Source organism: Podarcis raffonei, chromosome 5 (genome assembly GCF_027172205.1).
Source record: "Podarcis raffonei isolate rPodRaf1 chromosome 5, rPodRaf1.pri, whole genome shotgun sequence".
In the NCBI taxonomy this organism is placed as follows: domain Eukaryota; kingdom Metazoa; phylum Chordata; class Lepidosauria; order Squamata; family Lacertidae; genus Podarcis; species Podarcis raffonei.
Window position 1 is genome coordinate 87,175,485 of NC_070606.1, and position 25,338 is coordinate 87,200,822.

Below are 25,338 nucleotides of genomic sequence, written 5' to 3' on the forward strand. Positions count from 1 at the left end.
TTTCTTGCTGTAAACACAGCACTGAAGAGCTGAGTGCCAACAGACAGACAGTGATCACAGTCATGGCCCAAAGTGGCAGCGTGCAGTGTTTTCTCAGCAGTCAATTTACAGAATACTCCCCCCCCCCGCAAAAAACAGGAGTTTAAAGAAAAAGAAATAAATTCTAGCTAGGTAGCCTAGGGCCAAAGATTTAACCAACTGCTATAGCCCACAATCCACCATGGGTGTAATAATTACATTGACAGTACATGCATATTTGCAGCAAATAACTCCGTGTTCTGTGCACATGGGTGCAAATTCACTTTGCCTAGTGCAAGAGGTACTTCCATGGAAGTGGTGGCCTTAGTTATTGTTGTGTCAAGTGGTTGCCAAACATTCTCCAGTGTAAAAGACAGGTGGGACGAACAAGCGCTTTCTCCCAGTTCTTTATGGCAATGAGTTTCTGAATTCCCTTTGAGGCCATCGGCCAAGCAGAGCAAGCATGCATGGAATAAGTGGTGTCTTGCAATGTGACTTGTAGTCTTTCGAGAAAGTGGCTTGCAATTCCCTTCCTTCCTGGGTTGCTAAATTGCAAGTCCTCTTTTATCCGTGAGCAGAACTTGTCAGTTATCGGTTGCTTTCGACATTTCGCCCTGCTACACTATTGTTTTCTCTGAAGCTCTTCCACCAAAAGGCACTTTTGGATCGGTGCGGACTTGGCAAAAACATCCCATGCAACCACAATCGATTCAGCAGATCTCCAGAGAACCCTGTTTTTGCTTTTTGTGTTCTTAAATCCAACATATGCTGGATCCTCTTATGTCCAAGTCTCCATGGGCACCATTGATTCTTTTGTCCCGACGGAGGGAAGCAAATTCTCTTCTTGCAGGAAACCAAAGGGGAACTGAACTAAAAACCCATGGATCTTTTTGAGTTCTTCTGCTGCTTTGGCAGGATTTTCGCAAGCGAGCTTCGGCTTGGTGATGTACTCCCGTAACTTGGCCAAGCTAGTTACTTCGTCATTGGGAAGGCTTCGGAAAACCTAATTCAAGAGATGGATGAAGAAAAGGAGTGTGAGCGCAGAAGTCTTTCCAAAGGCCCATCTACACCAGAGACTTACCCAAGGGGCTTAACGGGCAGCACCTCTCCCCACGGAACTGCAGGTCTGTGCCAAGGGCTAGGGATCTCAAACAGACAACCGAAATCTGTCAGTTTTGGTTTTTCTCCTTTTCCCAGACATATGTTCAGTTCTCCATATTTACATATCAGTTTGCAAATGTTTTCCCTCACCTCATAAAATAACTCAGCATTTAGTATGGCTTTCTCCTAATATACATGTTTGGCTTAATATATATATTTTTGCAAAGCTGTTTCCCCCAACGCAATGCATTTTGTATGCTATTTTCACAAACATAAGCCTTTTTATGCATGCTTTTACAAGTATGTGTACTTCTGTACATGCTTCTTGGCTGGAGAACTGTGCTGCACAATTCAGAGAAGTACGAGTTTCAAAGGATAGCTGTGTTTGGTTCACATATTCTTTTGGAAAGCGCAATTATATATGCTTGCCTTTTAATGTGAACCGAATTGCATTTCTCCCCCCTCTCTAGTACTCACATCAAACTACAGTTCCCAAGATTCTTTGGGGGAACTCATGTTAAAGTTAAACCCATGTTAAACCCATACACACATTCTGACTGATTTTAAGTTACTCACCCATTCCACTACAGAGAAAAACCTGAAATGTACCCCTGTGTTTCTCCAACTATTTTTCCAGACAAAACTGAAAACTACCAAACTCTGCTAAATCTAACAGCAGATAAGGGCACAGAGCCCAGCTTCTTGGGGCTCAATGCCCCCAAAGCGGTTACTCTGCCCCTCCCTGCTGCTCCAGAGTATCTTGTGGAAGGTTCTAGAAGAATTGCCCCTCCTTTAAATGCCCCACCCACAAAGCGAGGGCACTCTCTATTCTCCTTCATAGCTTTCACGAAGGAAGAGTGGAACGCAGGAGTAAATATATCACCTTATCATATATAGTGGCATTGCGTGCAGCCGTTGCAACCCACACTTCCTTGAAGAATTTGTCGCAAACAGGATCCTGGATATCATTAGGGTCTGTTGAATTGCCAAGGACAACTCTGAGAATTGGGGGAAGATGGAAAAAGAAGGGTATGGGAATTATACACTATTGGAGACATAAAGAATTATGCCCAAGCCTCACTACACGAACGCCTGATTCAGATATCCAAACAGATGGAGTTTGCCCACTTCCTTACTTATTTGTGCTTTGCTGGTCAGCGGCAACCACTTTCGGGCAGAAAACATGTAGGGAGAGAGGGAGGGAGATGGACAAATCAGCTTTTCCTTTGTCTCTCTTTTGCTAGTTGGCTGCAGCCATTTCAGGAAGAAACCATGGAGAGTCAGCGGGGAGAGACTGAACAAATCACAGATTAGAAATGTTCCCATAGGAATCAATGGAAATTGTGGACTCGTTAAGTGAACAGTCGCTTAATGAATGATCTCCTGGGAATGCACTGTGTTTGGTAAGCAGGACCTGTATGTACTTACTACTGGGCAAACATGGATAGGATTGCACTCCAAACATCCTATTATGAAACAATTTATTTTTTCCTTCTTCTTAAGTTGGGTTGCAGCCCAACTTTTAACAAAGCACCTTTGGGCTGCGGTGATACCTGAAGCACTGAAGGCGGAGAGACTGAGCAAACCGCCCCGCTTTGTAGTCTTCTCCGTCCATCACTGAAGGAAGGGTGTCTGTATCCTGCACGATGACGGCCATTTCGCTGTCTCGCTTGCCCAGCATACTGCGGTCATTGATGTTAGCAGAGCCTATGGAAGACATTGGGAGGGAGAAAGGAAGAGACACAGAAACATGGTTTGTGTAAGTTAATGCTTTAAAGTGGCTCAGAAGGACCACGTGGCAATTGACCAAACAAAGGATGCTCATATTTCGGATTGAACTGCAGCACAGATTACGAGACCTATAATAATAATTCAATTTATATCCCAGCACAGCATCTGTCGGATTTTTCGTCTTCACAGAACATATTTGTTGTTGGATTGAGAATAGGATAAGAACTGGTTCTTCTGTATGCAGATGACGCCGCACTTCTTGCCAGATCCCCTATTGGACTGAGGAGAATGTTGCAAGCTCTACATGAATACTGTGATCAGCATGAGCTCCAACCCAACTATGCTAAGACCAAGATCATGGTCTTCTCTGCCCGACCGAGACTCCATCGATGGTCGATGAACGGGATCCCCCTAGAGCAGGTTAACTGCTTTAAATATCTGGGACAAGTAATACGGTCAAATAGGTCTTTTCTGGCCCATAGAGACTATATAACAACTAATGCATCTAAAGCAGCCACCCAGATTAGATCTCTATATGCTAAGAATCAGGCTCAATCAGTGAAGATAGCTTTGAGACTCTTTCAAATGAAAGTCCTCCCCCTTCTTTTGGTGGGCATCTCTTTAGGCTCCCGTAGGGATTTTTTGAAACTGGATTCTATCCAAACGCGATTCCTTAGAGCCATCCTTAGGATTCCCCCCTCGGTAGCGGGTGCGGTTATGAGATTAGAGGTCGGCTGGCAAGCCCTATGGTATGTGGCCTTGAAGACGAAGCTCTGGCTATGGCTCAAGCTTTGTTTTAAACCAGTGGGTATTGCCCCCTTGATATTGAGGGACGATTTCCAATCATCGTGGGAAAGGGAGGTCATTAACGAGGTTCAATCCTGCGGATTGTCTCACCTTTACTTTGAGTCTATGACGTACAATCAAGCTAGAGCTGTGATCTCCCGGAGACTGAGTGACATTGCCAGACAAGAGGACATAGCCCAGGTAAAATCAGGGATGTTCCTAGGGGACCAGATCTATCGGACCATACCAGCCCCCTACCTTGCAGAAATCCACTATGTGGAATACCGCAGACTTCTTACAGCGGCTAGATTAAATGTCCTTGACTCTGCAATATTGTGGGGAAGGTACAGGGGAGTACCATACGCCCAGAGAACCTGTCTTTGCGCCATGGGTGTGGTTGAGTCCACCGAACACATTCTCTTGACTTGCCCTTCTTATGCAGAGCTTAGACAAAATTTTATAGACCCACTCCTATGTCAATTTAGCTTCCTACCCGGAGAAAACCAGGTTTTACACTTGCTGAATAATGTCGCTAGAGCTATACCTTCCTTGGTGGCCAAATTTCTTTTTTTAGCTTTTAAGCGTCGCAAGACTATAATTGACTGTATTGATATGGGGCTATCTGTTTAGCCCATTTTAGTGTTGGCTAAGTTCTAAAATCTTCCTAGATGTTTTAACTGTGTATTGACAAATGTACTTTTTTCTGACTGACGGTCGAATAAAAGGTTGATGATGATGATGTGATAAGCACTGGCAATAAGTTACCCCTCTTTGTGGTTGTCAAGAGAGAGGCATGGAAGTGCTTGCAAAAGGGTTTCTTTTAAAACAATGTTTCCCAAACTTGGGTCTCCAGCTGTTTTTGGACTACAATTCCCATCATCCCTGACCCCTGGTCTTGCTAGCTAGGGATGATGGGTGTTGTAGTCCAAAAAAAACAGGCCTAAGTTTGGGAAACACTGTTTTGAAACCTACAAAGGTTGAACGTGGGTTGTGATGTGGATCCTAATTTACAGAGGAGAGTCCTCCATCTGGTCCTAGTGCAGTTTAAAAGAATCCCCAAAAAGGAAGAGCGGCAGGGAACCTGAAGCCACCCATCACCAGTAGGCACACAGGTCACCTGGCCATAGTCTTCTTCAGTGCAGCAAGATGCATAGTGAAATTACAATAAGGTAAAGGTAAAGGGACCCCTGACCATTAGGCCGACTCTGGGGTTGTGGCACTCATCTCGCTTTATTGTCTGAGGGAGCCGGCATATAGCTTCCGGGTCATGTGGCCAGCATGACAAAGCCGCTTCTGGCGAACCAGAGCAGCGCACGGAAACGCAGTTTACCTTCCCGTCGGAGCGGTACCTATTTATCTACTTGCACTTTGACGTGCTTTCGAACTGCTAGGTGGGCAGGAGCTGGGACCGAACAATGGGCGCTCACCCCGTTGCGGGGATTCGAACCACCGACCTTCTGATCGGCAAGTCCTAAGCTCTGTGGTTTAACCCACAGCGCCACCCGTGTCCCCTGGAAATTACAAGAATTGTTGCTAAATGTGCATGTGTATATGAGCTTATGCAAATTGGTAACTGTTTCTTTAAAAACACCTCTTTTTATGAGATGTAAGCAGTCACGCAAGACCCCCTTCTATATGCTGTGTCTCATTCCTGGTCTCCAGACATCTTTTTACCAACCAAAGAACAATGAATACCTGCAAAATCTGTTTTGATGGGCAACAATGCCTCCAATCGTACTACCTTCAGCTTTTATTAAAACTATCCACGGGGCCACATAAGTTCTCCAACCAGCTGAAAATTCTTCCTTTCACCAGCAGGCAACAGAGCAGGGGAGGCTGAATTACCTCTGCTGATTTGTGCAAACTCTGAAGGCGACCAATATAAATGCCTTGTGAACATTACCCACAATTGGAGCAACAGGGGCTCTGGACATGAAGATCTGTTAAGGCAGCCTTGATGTCAAAGGCAGCTCCTAGTATAAAGAATCAAAACCCCATAAAAACAGCCAATGACACAGTGGGGAGAAGAAGAAGGGCAGGAAAGAGAGGAAGACATACCACATGCTTCATAAACTCCAGCATATGAGAGGTTAAACAATTCTCAATCCAAATGAAGAAGAAAGAAGTATGGAGCTTAATTTCCAAGCTGTTTCTGCAGAGCGATGCACCTACACTGTAAGACCGAAATGTCTGCTACGTAGGGGGAAAAAATTGCCTAAGGCGGAACATGGGAAATGTTGTGGTAGCTGTCAGTGTTGCTGCTTTTTGTGAGGCCAGCAGCCCAGTGCCACAGGGATCTATTCATCCATCCCAGGGACAAGGAAGTAGTGTTTGCTTCATCTGAGAAGCATATAGACAGGATACGCACCAATTGGAAACAAAGCAGGGTGCCTGCCCCAAAACATTTGCAGATACAAACAGGACTGAAAACGTGTCACGTATGACTGCCCTGATAGCATCATGAACACAAAACATCATGAATGCACAATAAAACAGAGATATGCAGGGGCCCTGGAAAGTAACTATTTCCAGTCCTTTAAAAATAACTAACAAGACACAGGAGGCTGCAATCAGAAAGGGGAGGTGCACCTTAACACTCTGCCCATTTTCATACTAAAAACTGAACCCTCCCTTCAGCTATATGTTTTTTTTTTAAATCCATAGAGGAAAAGTCAAAACATATTTTCCCTGCAGGTGAAAAAGTAGGGATTTTGAACAAAATACGCTTAGAGGGAAAAAAGGTTCGAAGCTTTGCCCCAGTCTCCAAACCATTCCTGTCATATCACTATGTCACCGATCAAATCCAAGGGTTTTTTGTGGATGTTTTTAATTAAAATAACTGAACTGTGTGTGTGTGTGTCCTGTGCAAAGTCTAGTTTGGTTCTGACTCAGCCTTGGTTACCTGCTCCATTATTTTAGCCTCATTCACCTCCTTGGCTTACAAAGCATTGCTAGATCAGGAAATTATGGTGTTTTAAGGCAAAAAATCCATGAAACCCACCTCCATGAGGAGACTCCCCCCCCCCAAAGACTTTAGCCTTCTCTCTAAAGGTAAAGGACCCCTGACAGTTAAGTCCAGTCATGAACGACTCTGGGGTTGCAGCGCTCATCTTGCTTTACTGGCCGAGGGAGCCAATGTTTGTCTGCAGTTTTTCCGGCTCATGTGGCCAGCATGACTAAGCCACTTCTGGTGAAACCAGAACAGTGCACGGAAACGCCGTTCACCTTCCCGCCGGAGCGGTACCTATTTATTTACTTGCACTTTGAGGTGCTTTCGAACTGCTAGGTTGGCAGGAGCAGGGACTGAGCAACGGGAGCTCACCCCGTCGCGGGGATTCGAACCGTCGACCTTCCGATCGGCAAGCCCAAGGCTCAGTGGTTTTTCACCACAGCGCCACCCACCTCCCAGCCTTTTCTTTATCATTACTCAAAAACTTTCCTTTGAGGGAAGCCTTTTCAGCTCCACTTAATGCCAGCCATTTAAGAAATACCTTCCAGAGGTGTGCCTTCACTTGATGACTTGTTTACAAGTATCCAGGTGTCCTCATTGATGTTGTGTGAATGTGTTGCAAATCACTCTGGGTAGTTTTCATTAAAATCGAGAAACATTTAAGTAATACAATAAGCAAGCTACTCTGTGTCAGGAGTGTGTGCAGGAGCCAGGCCCTGTGACCAGTAGGGCTTCGCAGGACTGGGGCCTTCCTAAGTTTCTTCTGGAGAGGCAAGGTGAGGCCACTTGGTAACTCACTGCACCTGGTGGCAAGAGCCGGGAAGGGATATAAGGTCAGCATTTTGCTTCGGCTCTTTGCCACAGCAACACATTTCCTGCCTTGCTGCGTTTGGCTCCTTGCTTCCTGATCCTCGGACCTCGGCTCCTTGCTTCTTGACCTTCAGACCCTTGACTTCTTGACTCCTTGCTTCTCAACCCTCAGACTCTTGACTTCGTGACTCCCTGCTTCCTGACCCTCGGACCCCCTGACTTCTGGACTCGCGTTCCTGCTCCCACCCCACCATCTTGCCCCCAGTCCCGACGTCCTCAGACGGGACTTCAATCGCCCGTAGACAGGGCCGTGACACTCTGGTGACAGGAAATAGCAGCACCATGATTTTTGCAGTTTTGGATTCTTAGGCAAAAAGTCTACCATACACAAGGCTCCTACTGATGCAACAGCTTTCTTGGAAGGCAACCTAAACAAGGCTGTGTCTACTTCCTATTCTGAAATCAAGGAGGAGAATGAGAAAAGTCTGCCCTCTGCAACCACTAGCAGGAGAGAAGAAAAGCAGGAAGATGACTGCCTTGTTGTCAACACATCCCCCCCTCCCTCCCCAAATGCCTTGGAAAAGGAGCCGATGGAGCACACATGTCAGCGTAAAGCATCCAAATTTCACAGCATGTTCTGTACTTTGAAGAGCAGATGACAAGTCGCCAAAGTTTCAAGGCAGATCCCAAGTTTGAGACGCGCCAGATGGGCCCAGTTCCCCGCAGAAGACCGTCGCAGAGAAGGGCAAATTTCTTCCCTGTCGGTGATTTGGGCATCATTTCCTCCCAGTTATGCCAGACTGCACCGAGTGCAATAATCAAGCCAGGGAGTCTCGCTTAAAAGTTGCCGTTCCTTTTGTGCTTGGTGTGCTTTTGTCAAAGCTGCAGCACAAGGAGAAATGCAAGAGGGGGGATGTCTAGCGGGATTTGGTTACAGGTTGATACAGGTGACTGAGCCTGGGTGCCCTTTGCAAACGTCCTACAAAATTTACCAGTATTTTATTATTATTAACAAATAATGAGTCGATTCTCCTTTGGGCCTAGAGTTTAGCATCAGGGACCCTCAATCTTCAATCTGCATGAGAAGGCCTGGAAAGTGTCAGCAAAGCATTCTATCTCACTGCAGTTTCTTCAGATCATTTCTTCATGCCTTCATTTGCTCCCAGAAGGACTGAAAGTCCCATGTAAACATCCCTGGGTCTGGTTAGCTGCTTCCTGGACATTGCAAACATCTGAATCTGTACTGACTCATTCCCTTTAACTCAAGTTTCCCTCACAGCTTGCTTCTTCAGTCTTTGACTTCCAGTGTCCCATGGCTGATCTTTACCATGTGCTGGTCACGATTTATGTTGCATTTCGGGGGGAAATATACTTTCTCCTGATGCTAATACAGTGGTACCTTGGTTTATGAACAGCTTGGAAATAGAACGCTGCAAACCTGGAAGTAGGTGTTCTGGTTTGTGAACTTTGCCTTGGAAGCTGAACATGTTCCGCTTCCTGTTGAGTGTGTTTCATTTGTAAATTGAGTCCCCCGCTGCTAATCAGAGGCTTCCTGTTGAGTCTGTCGGCTGTTGAGTCCCTAGCACCCACGCAACACAGAGGTGATATTTGGAGCTTTCGCTTTTGCTCTATTTTTGCATTTTTGTTTGTGTGGCTTCTTCGTGTGTTTTTTTTTTTTACTGTGACTTGTTCTTCATTTTATGGGACTGACTTGTGACTGTGGCTTGTGACCCCATTTTTGTGACACTGGCTTGTGACTTCGTTTTTGCGACTTGTTTTTGTGGCTGTGTGGAACCCAGTTCAGCTACTTACTGATGGATAAAAGCCCCCATCCAAACAATGACTATCATCAGTGCACGAAGAAAAAAAATATAAATTTTTATAATCTACAATACTGTCTTATTTATTTTATAGTGCAGTACATTGATTATTGATTTCATTGGTCTCGTTAGATAGTAAAATCCATGTTAAATTGCTGTTTTAGGGGTTGTTTTTAAAAGTCTGAAACAGATTAATCCATTTTGCATTACTTTAGAACGCTTTGGTTTTGGAACAGACTTCTGGAACAGATTGATTTTGGGAACCAAGGTACCACTGTATCAGCTTAAGGATGCTACTTTGAGCTGAGCAATCAGTGCAGCAGCACCACAAGTCCTACAATTGGATAGACCCTGAAACCCTCCCCAAAAAACCTGCATTTTAATTGAAATGCTTTGTTAACAACACACTCTTATTTAACAAGCTTCTCACTTACCAATGATGACTGTGTTGTCATCCACAATCATCAGCTTGCTGTGAACGTAGATCAATTCTGTCACAAGCTTTCCTTCCAGCTCGGCGTGGTTTCGGAGTCCGCAGAACGAAATGTAATTAATCCACTGGTCTCCAACTGAAGCGTGCCAGTGGCAGGTGGTGGGAAAGGGAAGGGAAACAAAGAGGCTTTAGGAATAAGAAAGTGTGGCAGTGGGACAACTAACAGCACCATATAAAGCAGCTATAGTAGCTGCACAGAAGTTGTAGGAAAAGTAAGAATATTAAGAGGTAGTCATTACACTGTGACACCAGGTGGCGCTAAGGAGTTTGCTCCTTTGGCAACGTGATTTCCCATTATAAGCTTTACACTGCGTTTTTCTGAAACTTTTTCTTTAATGTGTCTAGATCCAGCCCTTAAGGCAAACTATAGGTGCAAACTGTCGTATGAACATCCTCCTTTGTTTGCTGTGACAACTCTTATTCCTGGACAGGCAATACAGATAGTTTTTCTTTTCCTAGCTTAGTATGGTTCAAACACAACTTTTTTAAAAATAAAAAAAAGATAATGATAGATAGATAGATATAGAATAATGATAGACAGGTGGTAGATAGACATACACAAATTGCTCTTTAATTAAATTGCCTACAAAACAGCTTTACTGATATTTGAATACATTGTTTTGCTCTTCCAATAATAAATGTCTGCCAAGCTGTCAATTAAGCTTTTTGCATATCAACTGCTCCTTCCCATACTACTTGTACAATATGGACATTTTTAAAAAAAATACACTAAGATCTTGTGCCAGATTGCTTTTTCCATTCTTTTATAGATGGCACCTTCTGTCTGTCTCTGTCTCCCCCAATCCACCTGCCTCGTTTTTGGCAATTATAATTCTGGCTACCACTAGCACACTTGCAAGGTTTTATCTATTCTGAACACTGTCCCCCTTAAGTTTCCCATTAGAATAACCATTGGGTATAGTTCTAATTTGTCACTCTACTCTCCTGATTACTTCAATAATAAGGGGGAATATTGTATTGTTTGTTATTATGTTATGCATTTTTGTGGTTTTATACTGCAAAGCATCCTGTGATTCTTGGATGAAGAGTTGTATATAATTTTTTAACAACAACAACAACGATTCCACAGGACTTTCCAAGCCCTGCCTGATCTTGACCACGTCTCTGAGAAAGACAAGGAGGCAGCCTGTACACTTTTTTGAAGCAAACCAGGAGTCAGATATCACAAATATAATATTTTCTATAAGTTTAGGAAGCATCTCTGCTACTGCAGTTTGAGAATAGTTGCAGTACTGACCACCTTACCAGGTCAACTTATGAGTTAACAGCTGTAGCTTCCTTATTGTACCTTATAGGTAGCATAAACCAAAGACAAAAAATAATCAAGAAATAATTTGGTTCAGAGTTTGATCACTCAATTGTCCCGACACAGAACCCACAATGTACCCCATATCTGACACCGGGGTGGACAAATCTCTCAATTTTTGTTTAACTTAGTTCGTCATACTTCCACATTAGTCTGCATTTGTTTTAACTTAAGTCCTTACCAAATATTCATCAGCATTGTAGTTTGCATTTCTCCTACTATAAACTTAGTTTTGCAAAACATGCATTTTCGCAAATGTATGCATTTTAATGCGTGCTTTCCCATGATGCACACATGTTTTGGGTTGGAGAAGTGTTCAGAAAAGTGTCTAGAAAAGTGTGGATTTCAAAGGGTCGCTGCGTTTTGGTGTCTGCATTATTCTGGGAAGCGCGAATGACGTTGTTTATAGTTGTGTCCAACTCTTCGTGACCCCATGGACCAGAGCACGCCAGGCACTCCTGTCTTCCACTTGCCTCCCACAGTTTGGTCAAACTCATGTTAGTAGCTTCTAGAACATTGTCCAACCATCTCGTCCTCTGTCGTCCCCTTCTCCTTGTGCCGGTTCTCACTAAAAATGGGAACTGAACCGAATTCATCCCTCAACTCTACCTAACAGCGACCCATCACATTACCTAGTCCAGGGAGTCTGCTCACCATAGTATCAGCAAGTAAAATGCTGGGGGCGGGAGGGAATAATTCATTTTCAGCTGCATCCAAAGGGATGCCAAGAACTGCAGCTCTATTCTGTTTTCAGCAGACACCCAGATGTTGTTTTGCTACTTCATTCTGAAGATCTCCTTGACATAACAGAGGCCTCCTATGCTCCTGGTTTTACCATCCTGCAATTATGCCAGCTAACGGGTGCTTTATGGCGTATCAATCAAATTTTAGTGTCCTCGAGGCCCAACAGCGTGCAGTGCGCACAGAGCCAAGCAAAGCACTTACTCTCTGCTTTCAGCTGTCCCAGGATCGAATTATCTCCTCTGCACATGGTCCTGGAAGAATTAAGGCCACGATTAAACTCACAAAGCAGCGGTATGTGAATGGGTGACAAGGATGGGGCTAATTAAAATCAACAGATACGTTCATATACAAAGCAGGGAGGTGGTGTCAAGCAACACTATTGATTCCAAAGGAAAACACACAACACAACATAAGGAAGGTAAAATGTTGCAGGGCTGGTGATCCCTTCTTGGGATCCTGGAGAGCAGCTATCAGTCAGAATAGACAACACTGGGCTAGATTTATCTGATCCGGGATAAGGCATTGTCTTATGCTCCTAAATCACCACATGTGTAGGAAGCCAGAAGCAATCAGTCACCCAACACCATTTCCAGACACGGGATGATTTAAGGGATCCATGGACCCGCCAGAGAGTGGATCATACACATGAGTCACTCTGACAACATGGCTGCATGTCGCAGGCCTGGCTCACAGGAAGCCATGGCACAGCTGCCAAGTCACAGTGCACGAATCAGGCCTACTGAGCAACTTTTTAAAAAAGGAATATGATGTTTGGGGGAAATGGCACCTAACTGCGGTCTCTTGCTTTCATAGCCTGTTGTCTATAAGCGAGATACTAGGAAATAGAAGGCGAAAGCTTAATTAAAAAGCCAATGCGCAAATGTGCCCTGTGAGGTTTTCATAGCAAGGCCCAACACAAAAAGCCTGTGCTCCCTCTGCTGGCTATTTGACAGAAATGTGCAATAACACACATTCATCTGAACTGGCAAGAGGAATGGTTGAAAATTCTTCAGCATGCTTTGGCAACTGACTATAAAATACCCTTCCACACCAAACACACTGCCTCCAAGCTTCTGTTTATAAATCCAAGCGCTGGTTTCCACAGTGATGCTAAGTCCTTCTTTGCATTACTGCAAGAATTCATGCTTGCAACACAGAACTTTTCTCTTCTCTCTCTCCCACTCCTCCATACCCGCTCAATCTGCCCTGGGTTTTCCACAATGCCCCTCACCCATCCCTGGAGCAGATTTGGAGAGGGTGCGGATTGGAACAAGGACACTGGATACCACCCAAGTCTCCAACTTTGTTCCTCCAACTCTGTCGAGTGGCCCCAACATCTCCTACCCCCTTACATGTTATCATTTACCTTTTTTATTACACTGTTATCCTGCAGAGTGCAAGCTGGTGCACAAGGTCTTCCATCCATCAGCTCTTTGGATCCTGGGGCAAAGCCTGAATCAGAGATCCCCTTTTACCCCTTTGCCTGAGAGACTCCACAGAAGACCGATGCAGACCCCAGCCGTGCGCTGCCTAGATTCCCTTCACTAACACACCACAGCGTATTGCTGAGAACAAAATAATTTGGGGCAGTCAGAACAACCCAAGATACCTATAGTTAAAGTGCATGATTGCCTGCAGTGCATTTCCTCCTCCTGTTGAAATGTCGCCCTCAAATCCTGGCAGCAGTGGGATGACTACGTAGACTCGGTACCGTTTGTTTTCCCTGGAGAGAGAAGACAAGAAAAGGTGAGCCAATCTTGCCCCAGTCCCAGAACAAGAAACCCTGAAACTCCAAATAGTGGGTGTGATTTATGAAATGCAGAAGTTCTTCCTTTTATTAATCTTATTTATTGATACATGGCCAAAGGCCAGTGCAATGGATAACAATAAAGGCACAATAACTGCAAACAATAAATAATTGAGTGGTCTAAGCAATGATCAGTTAACCAATTTAAATAGCCAAGTGATGAGCCTGTTAAATACAAAGGGGGAAAAACAAAACCCAAAATATGTATGATAATATAATTGAAATTATAATGATAACAAGAAGCTGCAGAAGTTCTTAAGTCAGCCTGAGATTTTATTTAAAAGCTGGTTTCCCCCCATATCTGTTTGCCAACACTGGTGTTAGGTAATGATCTATCATAATATTGCTCTTGGATATGACCTTCCATAATTCTGGCCTCTATAGTTCAGTGATACTGCTCCTTCCCCCCCCCAAAAAAAAAAGATAAGAAAGGAAAAAACATGGAAGAAGAAGAGCTTGAATTTGATATCCTGCTTTATCATTACCCTAAGGAGTCTCAAAGCGGCTAACAATCTCCTTTCCCTTCCTCCCTCACAACAAACTCTCTGTGAGGTGAGTGGGGCTGAGAGACTTCAGAGAAGTGTGACTAGCCCAAGGTCACCCAGCAGCTGCATGTGGAGGAGCGGAGACACAAACCCGGTTCACCAGATTACGAGTCTACTGCTCTTAACCACTACACCACACTGGCTCCCCAGTGTGAACAGATCCCCACAGCATTGGCAAGGGACTGGGGCAGGAACACATTGTAAGAATGTTAGAAAAGCCCTGCTGGGTCAGATCAAAGATTTATCTAGCCAACATCCCTGCTACCCACTGTGGACAACCAGATGCTCAGTGAAAAGACCGTAAGCAGAGCATGAGGGAAAATAGCCCTCTCCCACTTGTGTACCCAAGTGACTGGTATGCAGAGGCAATCAGCCTCTGAGGTAGCCTACAGCCATCATGACTAATAGCCATTCCTAGCCTTTTCCTTCGTGAATTTGTCTGCCAGTCGTAAAGCCAGTGAAGGGCTTATCCACGCTTATGTTTTGCCCCAGGTCTGCACTTAAAAGCTCCGAGTCGTCGTTGTTGTTTCACCCCAGAGCTTTCCCTGCGAAAACCTGCTCTTTAGCGCTCCACTGAAGTAACCATGAATTTAGGTTTTCCACAGAATACTGTTTGTTCCGACGGAGCTTTAAAGAGCAGGTTTTCACGGAGGAAGCACCAGAGCAAAACAAACCAACAAACCCAGAGCTTTAAAGTGCAGTCCATGCCCGGAAAGAAGGGATGAAAGGTAAGTTTGGACAAGCCTCAAGCTGATGGTGGCAGCTATCACTGCGTCTTCCGAAAGTTTAGCTGTGCTCTGTGTGAATCGCCCAACATTTGGATTCATTGCATGTCTCCTGGTACTTGTAAGGTGTGTGTGTGTGTGTGAGAGAGAGAGAGAGAGAGAGAGAGAAAGAGAGAAAGAGAGAAAGAGAGAGAGAGAGAGAGAGAGAGAGAGAGAGAGAGAGAGGGGAAAATGTCTCCTGATTCCAGGGATGAGGAATTTGTAGCCCTCCAGATATTGCTGAACTACAACATCCATCATCCCTGACCATTGGCCATGCTTACTAGGGCTGACAGAAATGATGGTCCAAAGTTTACAAAGAGCAACAGATTTCCCCTCCCCTGCAGTTTCTCCATACCACACATAACTGCACACCCCTCTTATTGTATCTCCCTTACTTGACCTTTTTCCAGGCGTAAAAGGCACCCAAATGCTGTGCCCTTTTCCTCGCGGGAAAGTTGTTCAAATCCCTTGATCATTTCAGTTGCCCTTTTCTGCACCTCTTCCAACTCAACCATAAATATACCCAGAATTTCAAGTGTGGTGGCACCACAGATTTGTCACAGGCCATTACTGAATTTCTAGAAAGGGTTGGGAGCTGGTTCCCTTCACCTCCAACAGGCGAAGTGAAAACATATACACTGCAGACTTGTTTAATAGCGATTGCGGCAGGTATCACTGCGTCTTTTGAAAGTTTAGCTGTGCTCTGTGTGAATCACCTGTGTGTCTCCGCAATGAACTCTGGGTACTTTAGTGCTGGTGTGTATGTGAGGTGTCAGGTGAGGGCCCAGAGGGAACTCAACACTCTCATCAAACTACAATTCCCATAATTCTCTGGTGGAATCCATGACAGCTCAAACAGGATATATGGATAGAAACTGATAGAAGTTTGCTGTGCAGATATGCTGTTAGTGCTCAAGGTCAGAATTCACACACCTTTACTTCTGAGTGCATTCTTAAAAAAAATGATAGAAATAGTGGATGGAATTCAACCTTCCGCTCTTCCTATCCTTCCATCCGCTGGCATTTCAGATGGCCAGATGGAATGATTCCTCCCTCTCTTTCCCCTGCACACTGTTCTGGGGTTTCTCAGAGCCAATTCTGGGGAGAGGGCAGGAGGAGGAAACCGCATTGCACGTGCAGTCGTCCCTGCACAGGGCTTCCACTGCTGAGATTCATTAGGTGAAACCCACCCTGTCTTTTCAGCAGCCAAGTCCATTAGAAGCTTGCCACAATTGCAGAGCAATTTGCAAACTCCGTTCTCCCTCATAACATATTTGTTTTTATTCTGGCTGACAGATAGATGATTATTATGCTGGCCAGTCAATTTCTGTACAGTTTCATTTCCAGAGACACCCTTTGAGTCCCTCTCCTTATTTTTAACTCAGTAATTTGCCAGGCAATTACATCTCAGCTAATTAGCATTCATATGGAGTCTGACTTTCCAGGCACCCATAATATAATTCAGGGGTGCGAAAACTGAGTGACACTTGCTTTTTTCGTAAGCCAAAAGGGTAGGAAACAACCACCAGGTGGCGAGCATCTTATAGTTTGGATAAAACTCCAGGAAACACTGAAAATCATTAGAGATTCTACCAGGCAGATACAGCATTTCCTAGTAATTCTTCCTAGGACTAGTATTTATAAAACAACAAATATTCAGATTCATTTTCTGCAGTTAATACTGGGCTCAGAAATAAATGGGAACGTTGCCATCTTTTACCACAAAGTCCTAATTGAAATAATTTTCTAGATTGCAAAAGCAATTAAAATATTTCCATTAATAAAACTGAGAATGCACTTTGGGGGAGATCCATAAATTAGGAAACATATCTCAACCCATATGTTGCACAAGTATCTGTGCATAGTTTGTTCTTCTGGCTATAAAGGCCCCATAAGCATGCAAATGTATGGTTGAATCCAAGCACCGCTTTCTCCAAATCCAGCCCCGTCAAATAGGTAAGGTGATTGCCAGCCCGCTATTCATTGTTTTACAGTGTCATCGAAATGCATGGAGCGTTACAGAATAACACAAGCAAAAGAGAGGCAGCCTGCATCCCGCCGTCCAGGGAGTTTACAATCTGCAGTTTGGCAGCAAATAAAGCAAAGGAAAGTGATCAACAAGGATCACAAGGACATCAGCAGGACAGGCAAGGAGAACTAGGAATGATCCCAACACACAAGCATCTGTTCAGCACAGAAGAGCCTTGTAAGGCAATAGCTCAGGAGTACAGATTATGCTTTGCATGCAGAAGGTCTCAGGTAAAATTCTCGGTATCTCCAGGTAAGGATGGGAAAGGCCACCTGCATAAAACCCTGGAGAGCAGCTGCCAATCAGTGTAGACAAGAGTGAGCAAAGTGGACCAATCATCTCCACTTGGTATAAGGCAGCTCCTGTATTCTTATGGTTAAGTCCTTTCAACACACCCCAAGTCACATTGAATATCAGGTCATAAAACTGCAATCCTCAAACAATCTACACTGTGCCACTCCCAAACACCACTATAGGTGTTTGAAATTGGTACCGCTTCCTAAAATGAATGGCACATGAAAATAATGAAGTGGTGCATTTTTGTTTCTGTAAAAAAATAAAAATCAAGGTACATTCGCTCAATGTTATCATTCAGACCCATGGGTTTCGCCTTAAATTAAAGGTGTCCGCATGAGACAAGGCAAACAGCTTGGGCGCGAGGAGTATTAGTTGATACTTGCCAAAATTAATTACAAAAATAAATCACTTATGAGCTTCCCATTTTCATCATTCAAAAGCAGCATGGCCAGCTCAGAGGGAGGGGAAAAACCACAACCAGAAAATCTACGAATGTCGATATTGAGCTAATTAATTATATATGCTGTGTACTGCCTAAAGAACAAAGAGGTCCTTACGCTCGGGTGGAAAACTCCATCAAGCCCCTCCATTAAGGTTGAAATATTTATGCAAGAGCTAATTTGTCTTTTGCATGAGACCCAGGGGATTCATATATTAGTACCTACTCCCCATTCAAGCCACCCTCAAAAATTTCATAGTGAACATACTGTAATAGAGATTTCATAGCATTAGAATTAATTCACCTTGATCCAGCAAGGGAGATCTCTATGCAGACGCCGATTCTTACTTGCTGGACGAAAAGACTGAGAAAAGCGCATGCACACTGCATATGGATCATGCATATGGACCATAGGTGCCAACTCTATGGGGCTTGGGGCCCTTCACCTCCCCAAAAATATTTAGGGGAGCCAGCCCCGCTCCCCAATATTTTCTGCAAGTTGGTGCCTTCTTCCTTCCTTCCCCCAGTCAGACGCTGCCCCCTTTTCCCAGCTTGCCTCCTGGCTTTTGGCGCCCTTTCCAAGTACATCTGAGCTGGGGTAGCTGGGGTAGATGGGGCAAAGCAGGCAGGCAGGTGCCAGAGGGGGCAGAAACTTCTTTGCTGTGCCCAGGGTGCCTCGGTCTCCTGAACATCAGGATTGGGGCCAAAGTGCATTACATGGTGGGGATCGGAAATGGCACTGGGCAGGATCTCAAATATGGGAGGTGAGGAAATCCCCATAAGGGTTCCTGAGGTGGTGCACAAGCTCCTAGCCAGAGCTTGGGTTGCCCAGGCATGATATCACACACCTCTGGTGGCCAGCAGGACCCCAGTTGCATGGCCCGTGCCACAATGGGGTTGCGCCAGTGGTAATTTCCAAGGGTACTCCTTGACAGTCCTACTGGGGTGTTCAGACTGCACACTGGGCAATCAGACAGGGAACTGATCTGTTCCACAATGCTACCCAACCTTGCTTGGATCAAAGTTGTGGGCGGCATTAACATGAGTGTATCATTTATTTGGTTATAAATTTGCATGTAATGCAAAGTTATTTAACTTCATGTATAGTTATTTAACTTCATGTATAGGTGGTGGTGCAAAGCTGATCAGAGCATGTAAAAGGTAAAGGGACCCCTGACCGTTCGGTCCAGTCGCAGACGACTTGGGGGCTGCGGCGCTCATCTTGCTTTACTGGCCGAGGAAGGCGGTGTACAGCTTCCAGATCATGTGGCCAGCATGACTAAGCCACTTCTGGCAAACCAGAGCAACGCATGGAAATGCCGTTCACCTTCCCACCTATTTATCTACTTGCACTTTGATGTGCTTTCGAACTGCTAAGTTGGCAGGAGCTGGGACCGAGCAACGGGAGCTCACCCTGTCGCGGGGAATCGAACCGCCAACCTTCTGATCGGCAAGCCCTAGGCTCTGTGGTTTGGACCACAGCGCCACCTGCGTCCCTGTTCAGAGCATGCAGAAACACATTATTCCACATTTCACACACTCTTTGATAATGAACATTTTGTTCATCTGCAAAGAAGATGGGTTATGGGAAATAACTGTAACAGGCTTATGCTCTGTAAGCTGAGGAACTTGGTTGTGGGGTTCAGGTTATGTGAAGCAAGTATCTCGGACTGAGACCAGGCTCCTGCAAACTGCAGGAAACGGCTCTGGAGGCTGTGAATGAACTGGTTTGGTTTGACAGGAATGCGTTCTGCTACGACGACTGCACCACCTGAATCACAATTATACCAAGGCAAGCATATACTGTACTGTTAAAAAGAAAAAGTGCTATTTTCTGCACCATGGAAACCCAAGGCTTCCAATTAGAATTATGCTAATGTGTTATGCATTTGCATAATTTGTTCTGCTAACAAGATCCCCAGGTTTTGCAGAAATGTCTGGAACACTTTCAGCCAGGGCAGGAATAAGAAACAGGCAGTTTACAACAAGGGAAGTCAGGTAACAGCAGACATATGAGAAGGTGAAAGAGCTAAGAAACGCTAGAAGGTTCAAGCCCTGACCACACTCGGCTCTAGCGAGTCTGGCCCTGTCCCTGTCTATGGATGGATTGCTCAGGAGATCTGTGACCTGTTTTTTGTTTATGAATTACTTTAATGCATGTGCTGGAATGCTCCACATTCAACTGAAGCAGCAGAACTGGAGAAGGAAACACTTATTCCCTTCTCCCGATCCAAATCGCCCCTACCCTCTGCAGGGGAGAAAAACAACTACTCGTTTTTTCCTTCTCTGACCAGCCTGGCTCTGTCTGTGTCCCTTAAACGAAGTTTTATTGTGCTGGGTGTTGTTTCCCATCTCAACCCTCTATATTTTAGATCGCTGTTTAAATTCCTTCCTCTCACAGCGATCTTGTGGACGCACAGAAAACCCTCGGCTTTATTTATATTGACTTCTCCAGCTTTAGATAAATGCAGCCTGCTCTTCGTGATTGCAAGGCTTGATATACTAGCTTGCCTTTTGGAAACGCAGGGCAAACTGTAAACATCCTCGATCACTTTCCAGAGACAAGGCCTAGGAACACTGCAACGATCCACAGATTAATCATATTAGAATCCCCCAGTGGGTGGAGAGCCTTTATTCTTCCTGCTTAAAAGCCAGTTGCTTTCTGTCGAGAAATCACCCACACCCTGAACCACTGAGCTTAAATGATTAAAGAAGAAGATATGCAAACATTCAAAGCTGTCCTCAAGCATTTAGGAGCGGGCAAGGAGGAACGACAACCAGGTTGTCAGCATCAACCTGAGCCCCCAAAAGTAAGCAGGTGCAAAGAACTATTAGGGGTGAATTTGTTTCAGAGGCCCCTTTCTGCTGTTACACCAGTCATACACTGGCCTGCGAGTGCTCCAGTTGGAGAACAGACATTACCAAGTAATTATACTCGAACTCAGGACACAAGGGAGAAACGTGCTAAGAGGAAGGCACGCTTGGCAAATCCACACTGTGATCAACTCCCGCCCGGAAACCAATGTCCCCACTGTGGAAGGACGTGTGGATCCAGAACTGGCCTCCACAGTCACTTACGGACTCATTGTTAAAACCGTGTTCATGGAAGACAATCTTACTTGGCTACGAGTGATCGCCAAAGAAGAAGAAGAAGGTAGTAGAGATATATACTGGATAATAGACCCAGATGTTGCAGTGCCCAGGTGCCCCTGAACTTGAACACACAATCTCTTTGTCGCAAAGGTCTACTCAGAAAAACACACTGTAGTATATACACTTGTAACTCAGTTAATTTGCAGCTGGATCAAAGATTCCCACCCATTCCCTGAAAATTCAGACAGACATTATACACACCAAGATGCCCCAAGTTGCAAGGAATGCCAGAACCACTGATGGAAGTGGTGGCAAAACATGATGAGCAAAATGGTGTCATTATAGACAATGTAGACAGGACCCTAACATCATTTGCAAGATCATTTGTCCCACCAGGTCCAAAAGTTTAATTACATAAAATAATTTTACATGAACTGGTAAATACTGATTTCGTGGTTCGCCAAGTCCAAGAACTAGTTATCTTCATGTTAGCTTCCATATATTATAATCACTAGAGGAAAACCAGTTTGTGCTCCCATCTCACCCTAGTCACCTTGTCTTTTAACAATAAGTTCACCCCGTGCAAACGTTTTTTGAGTTCTCCACTTTTCCCTGAAAAAATGACTCCAGAAATGTTTTTTTTAAAGTCTGTGCTGAGGTATTTGGCTTAGAAACAAAATTTCCCCTGCTGCATTCTTCATCCCCACCCAGACTGTGTTTTTCAGCAAGATTACCTGTGCGCCTTGAGGATGCGGTGAGCGATGGCATCACCAATCCGGTTCGATACAACTTTGTCGTCCGCACAGCTAATGAAAAACTGGTTCTATGGTGTGGGAAAGCAAAACAGAAAGAAGCGGGAAATGACTGTACTGTTCATAAATCTGATAGCTACTGTAAGAAGTACCTGCCAAGGCAGTAGTTTTCAAACGTGGAACCTTGAGGCTCCTTGGAAACTTATCATAGCTACGCTGGTGATGAGATCAGTAATAGCAGACAAGTTCTTCTGAAAGAATGCTTGCCCAGTTACCAGTCTTCCTGTGCAACCTTAGGAGAGCACCAGATACACTCTAGGCCCATCAATCTGATGCCTCCAAGTCATAAGGACTATGATTCTTATCAGCCTCAGCAAGCATGTCTGTGGTGGCAGATGTGAGTTGTCATCCTAAACCAGCTGGCAAGGGGTGTTATCAGTGCCTTCTATTTGTGTGAGGCAATGGCAAAGTCTAACCCAATGGCAAAGCCTGGGACCCTCATACCTATGGGACCGCCTCTCCTGGTTTGCCCCACGCAGGACCTTAAGGTCCATAAATAGCAACACCCTAGTGGTCCCGGGCCCTAAGGAAGTTAGATTGGCTTCAACCAGAGCCAGGGCCTTTTCAACTCTGGCTCTGGCCTGGTGGAACGCTCTGTCTCATGAGACCAGGGCCCTGCGGGATCTGATTTCTTTCTGCAGGGCCTGTAAGACAGAGTTGTTCCGCCTGGCCTTTGGCTTAGAATCAATTTGATTCCCTCCCCCTCTTTCTTTTTTCCTTTCTCCTCCTGTGAAGAGGCTGCATCTTAATGTTTTATTTTTATTATTGGTTGTTAGCCGCCCTGAGCCCGGGGTCTTGGCTGGGGAGGGCGGGGTATAAATGAAATTTATTATTATTATTATTATTAACAGGTCTAGCCAGCCCACCGTGAAACCAAAGAATGCAGCCTGGGATGGATCCCACAATTCTTGGCAACACACAGGGGGTTTCTCAGAAGACCAATATGCTGGTGATAAGGGGCTCCCTAAGAGAAGGATGTATCTAAGCCAGGCTGCAACCCAAAGGAGGTGAAAGCTATACAAATTCTACTCAGATTCATTGTAATTGGTGGAGGCTGGTCCATTGGGTCAAACTGGGTATGTTTAGCCTGGAAAAATGGAGACTAGGAGGAGATATGATAGCCATCTTCAAATAAGCAGAGAGGTTGGGTGGCCAACGGGCATGGATGCATTAGCTGAGATTCCTGCACTGAAGAGGTTTAACCTAGATGACCCTCAGGATCCCTCCCAACCCTACAATTCTATGACTCTACAAAATGGCGCACTGCCCCACCAACCTCAGTCTGCCTGGACATTGTCCACCTTCTCACTTACAACCAGTCCAAGGGTGGCCCTGGCTGACTGCTTCCTCCCTCTTAGTCTCAATGTTGCCTCTGTAGAACTCACTAGGGAGGAGGATGGGGACAAAACGAGAACTAGTTGGCTCTGCCTGCCCTTGGATCTGGCACCACCTATTGCTGGGCTGCCTGACTTCTGCCCTAAGAGTCCCAGTGGCCACCAGTTACCACTAGGGGTGTGGGGCAGGGTGGGATGGGAAGTATGGGTCAATGGGGGCAAAAGATGGGAACAAAACTGGAATCAGTTGGCTCTTCCTCTCATTGTCTCTGGGCTAACTCAAGATAGCAGCATGAGACATTTAATCTCAAGGTCGTTGGTTCGAGCCCCACATTCGGCAAAAGATTCCAACATTGCAGGGGGTTGGGCCAAATGACCCTTGCATTCCCTCCAACTCTACAGTTCTATGAATCCACCTGCTGTTGTTCTGCCCAAGCAGTTTCAATGGGTGCCAGCTACACTTTAATATATCTTTACTTTGTCTGGATTTCACCCAGATGACCAATCTGTTTGGTGTTTCACATCTACAGTCATATCTCGGAATGAATATGCTTCGGGTTAAGTATTTTCGGGTTGCGCTCCGCGGCGACCTGGAAGTAACAGAGTGCGTTACTTCCGGGTTCCGCTGCGCGCGCATGTGCAGACCGTCAAAATGACGTCACGTGCATGCGCAGAAGCACCGAAACATGGCCCGCACACACACAGAAGCGCAGACACAGGTTACATTCGCTTCGGGATGCGAACGCGGCTCCGGAACGGATCCCGTTCGCATCCCGAGGTACTACTGTATATGTAAATACACACTTTACTAAAAGGTAAAGATGTTCACGACTGGAGATTTTTCGAGAACAGCTTTGAACAGATAAGCAGAAACAATGCAGGTAATAATAATACTTTTAGGATGTGGTGCTGATTTCCTGCTGTGTTCTTTATACCTACAGATAGCGACTACTTGCCTCTATGTAGACATAGTGTTTGCTGTTTTCTATCACGTTAACATAAGCAGAATGAATGGACTCCTCATGGTACTTGATCCCAGCAGACCAGTCCGTAGCAGAGCGGAGCACCTAAAAAGGAAAAGATCAGGTGTTCTTTAGCATTATATTTATTAGGTGATTTTTATAAGAATTGCCTCGATGCGATTCACACAATGAAAATAATGTTAACATTAAAAACCAGCAATAAAACAAGGCCTAAACTGCTTATATCTATATCTATCATCTATCTATCTATCTATCTATCTATCTATCTATCTATCTATCTATCTATCATCTATCCTTGTTTTTTAATCATCCATGTACCAGTCAAGTTTTTATCTCGTTGCAATCACCTATCCTCGTTGCAAAAAACAAATAACATTGAATCGTCCTGTTTTGCCAATTCAGACCTGTGCCTTAAGAAAAGCATTTGCGCTATATATATATATATATATATATATATATATATATATATATATATACACACACACACACACACACACACACATACATACAGTGTGCTTGCTTCTAAAAAAAGAAAAGAAAAAGCCATTAATATGACTAATAATATATTTAAATGTACAAAAGAATCTCTAACACTTCTGTCCTCTTAGGTAGGTCAATATTCCTTCCACGACGCAATTAGGGAACGAAAGCTGAGAGGGAGTGCTTTTGGGGAGGCATATAAGAAGCTGCCAAATGTTGAGTCAGACTATTGGTTCGTATATAGCTCAGTATTGCCCACACTAGCTAGGGATCAGGTTCCTTGAAGGATTGTGCCTCCCATATACACCTTCCCACATCTTACAGTTGCATGAGGTCCTTTGCTGGCTGCCCCTGCCAAATGAGATTTGTGAGGTACCTGTGGGGGGCAGGGTATTTTCTGTGTTGGCACCTTGATTGTGGAACATCCTCCTTAGAGAAGCTGGCCTGACACCTAAGTTGGGGTCTTTTCAGCACCAGGTGAAGCTTTTTTTCCTTTCCCCAGGTGTTCCACTCTTAAAAGTTTCAATGTTATTGGGGCTTTTAAGACATTCTATACTCTTGATGTCCCTGCAGCTAGTTTTAAAGGTAAAGGTAAAGGTAAAGGTACCCCTGCCCGTACGGGCCAGTCTTGACAGACTCTGGGGTTGTGCGCCCATCTCACTCAAGAGGCCGGGGGCCAGCGCTGTCCGCAGACACTTCCGGGTCATGTGGCCAGCGTGACAAGCTGCATCTGGCGAGCCAGCGCAGCACACGGAACGCCGTTTACCTTCCCGCTGGTAAGCGGTCCCTATTTATCTACTTGCACCCGGGGGTGCTTTCAAACTGCTAGGTTGGCAGGCGCTGGGACCGAGCAGCGGGAGCGCACCCCGCCGCGGGGATTCGAACCGCCGACCTTTCGATCGGCAAGCCCTAGGCACTGAGGCTTTTACCCACAGCGCCACCCGCGTCCCTCTGCAGCTAGTTTTAAATCTA

At 45.0% G+C, this 25,338-nt stretch overlaps 1 protein-coding gene across 1 annotated transcript in view; it reads right to left on the reverse strand.

The window, feature by feature from the left end:
- Positions 1–289: 289 nt before the first annotated feature.
- PLD1 (phospholipase D1) overlaps positions 290–25,338 on the reverse strand; it is a 113,039-nt gene continuing 87,990 nt past the window's right edge. The window contains exons 19-26 of the mRNA XM_053390553.1: positions 23,860–23,970; positions 21,492–21,580; positions 13,390–13,503; positions 11,982–12,031; positions 9,651–9,785; positions 2,673–2,826; positions 2,003–2,117; positions 290–1,021 (exon numbers count right to left, since the gene is read on the reverse strand). Coding sequence (XP_053246528.1) covers positions 797–1,021; positions 2,003–2,117; positions 2,673–2,826; positions 9,651–9,785; positions 11,982–12,031; positions 13,390–13,503; positions 21,492–21,580; positions 23,860–23,970 — 993 coding nt within the window. The 3' untranslated portion in view covers positions 290–796. The remainder of the gene's footprint in view (positions 1,022–2,002; positions 2,118–2,672; positions 2,827–9,650; positions 9,786–11,981; positions 12,032–13,389; positions 13,504–21,491; positions 21,581–23,859; positions 23,971–25,338) is intronic.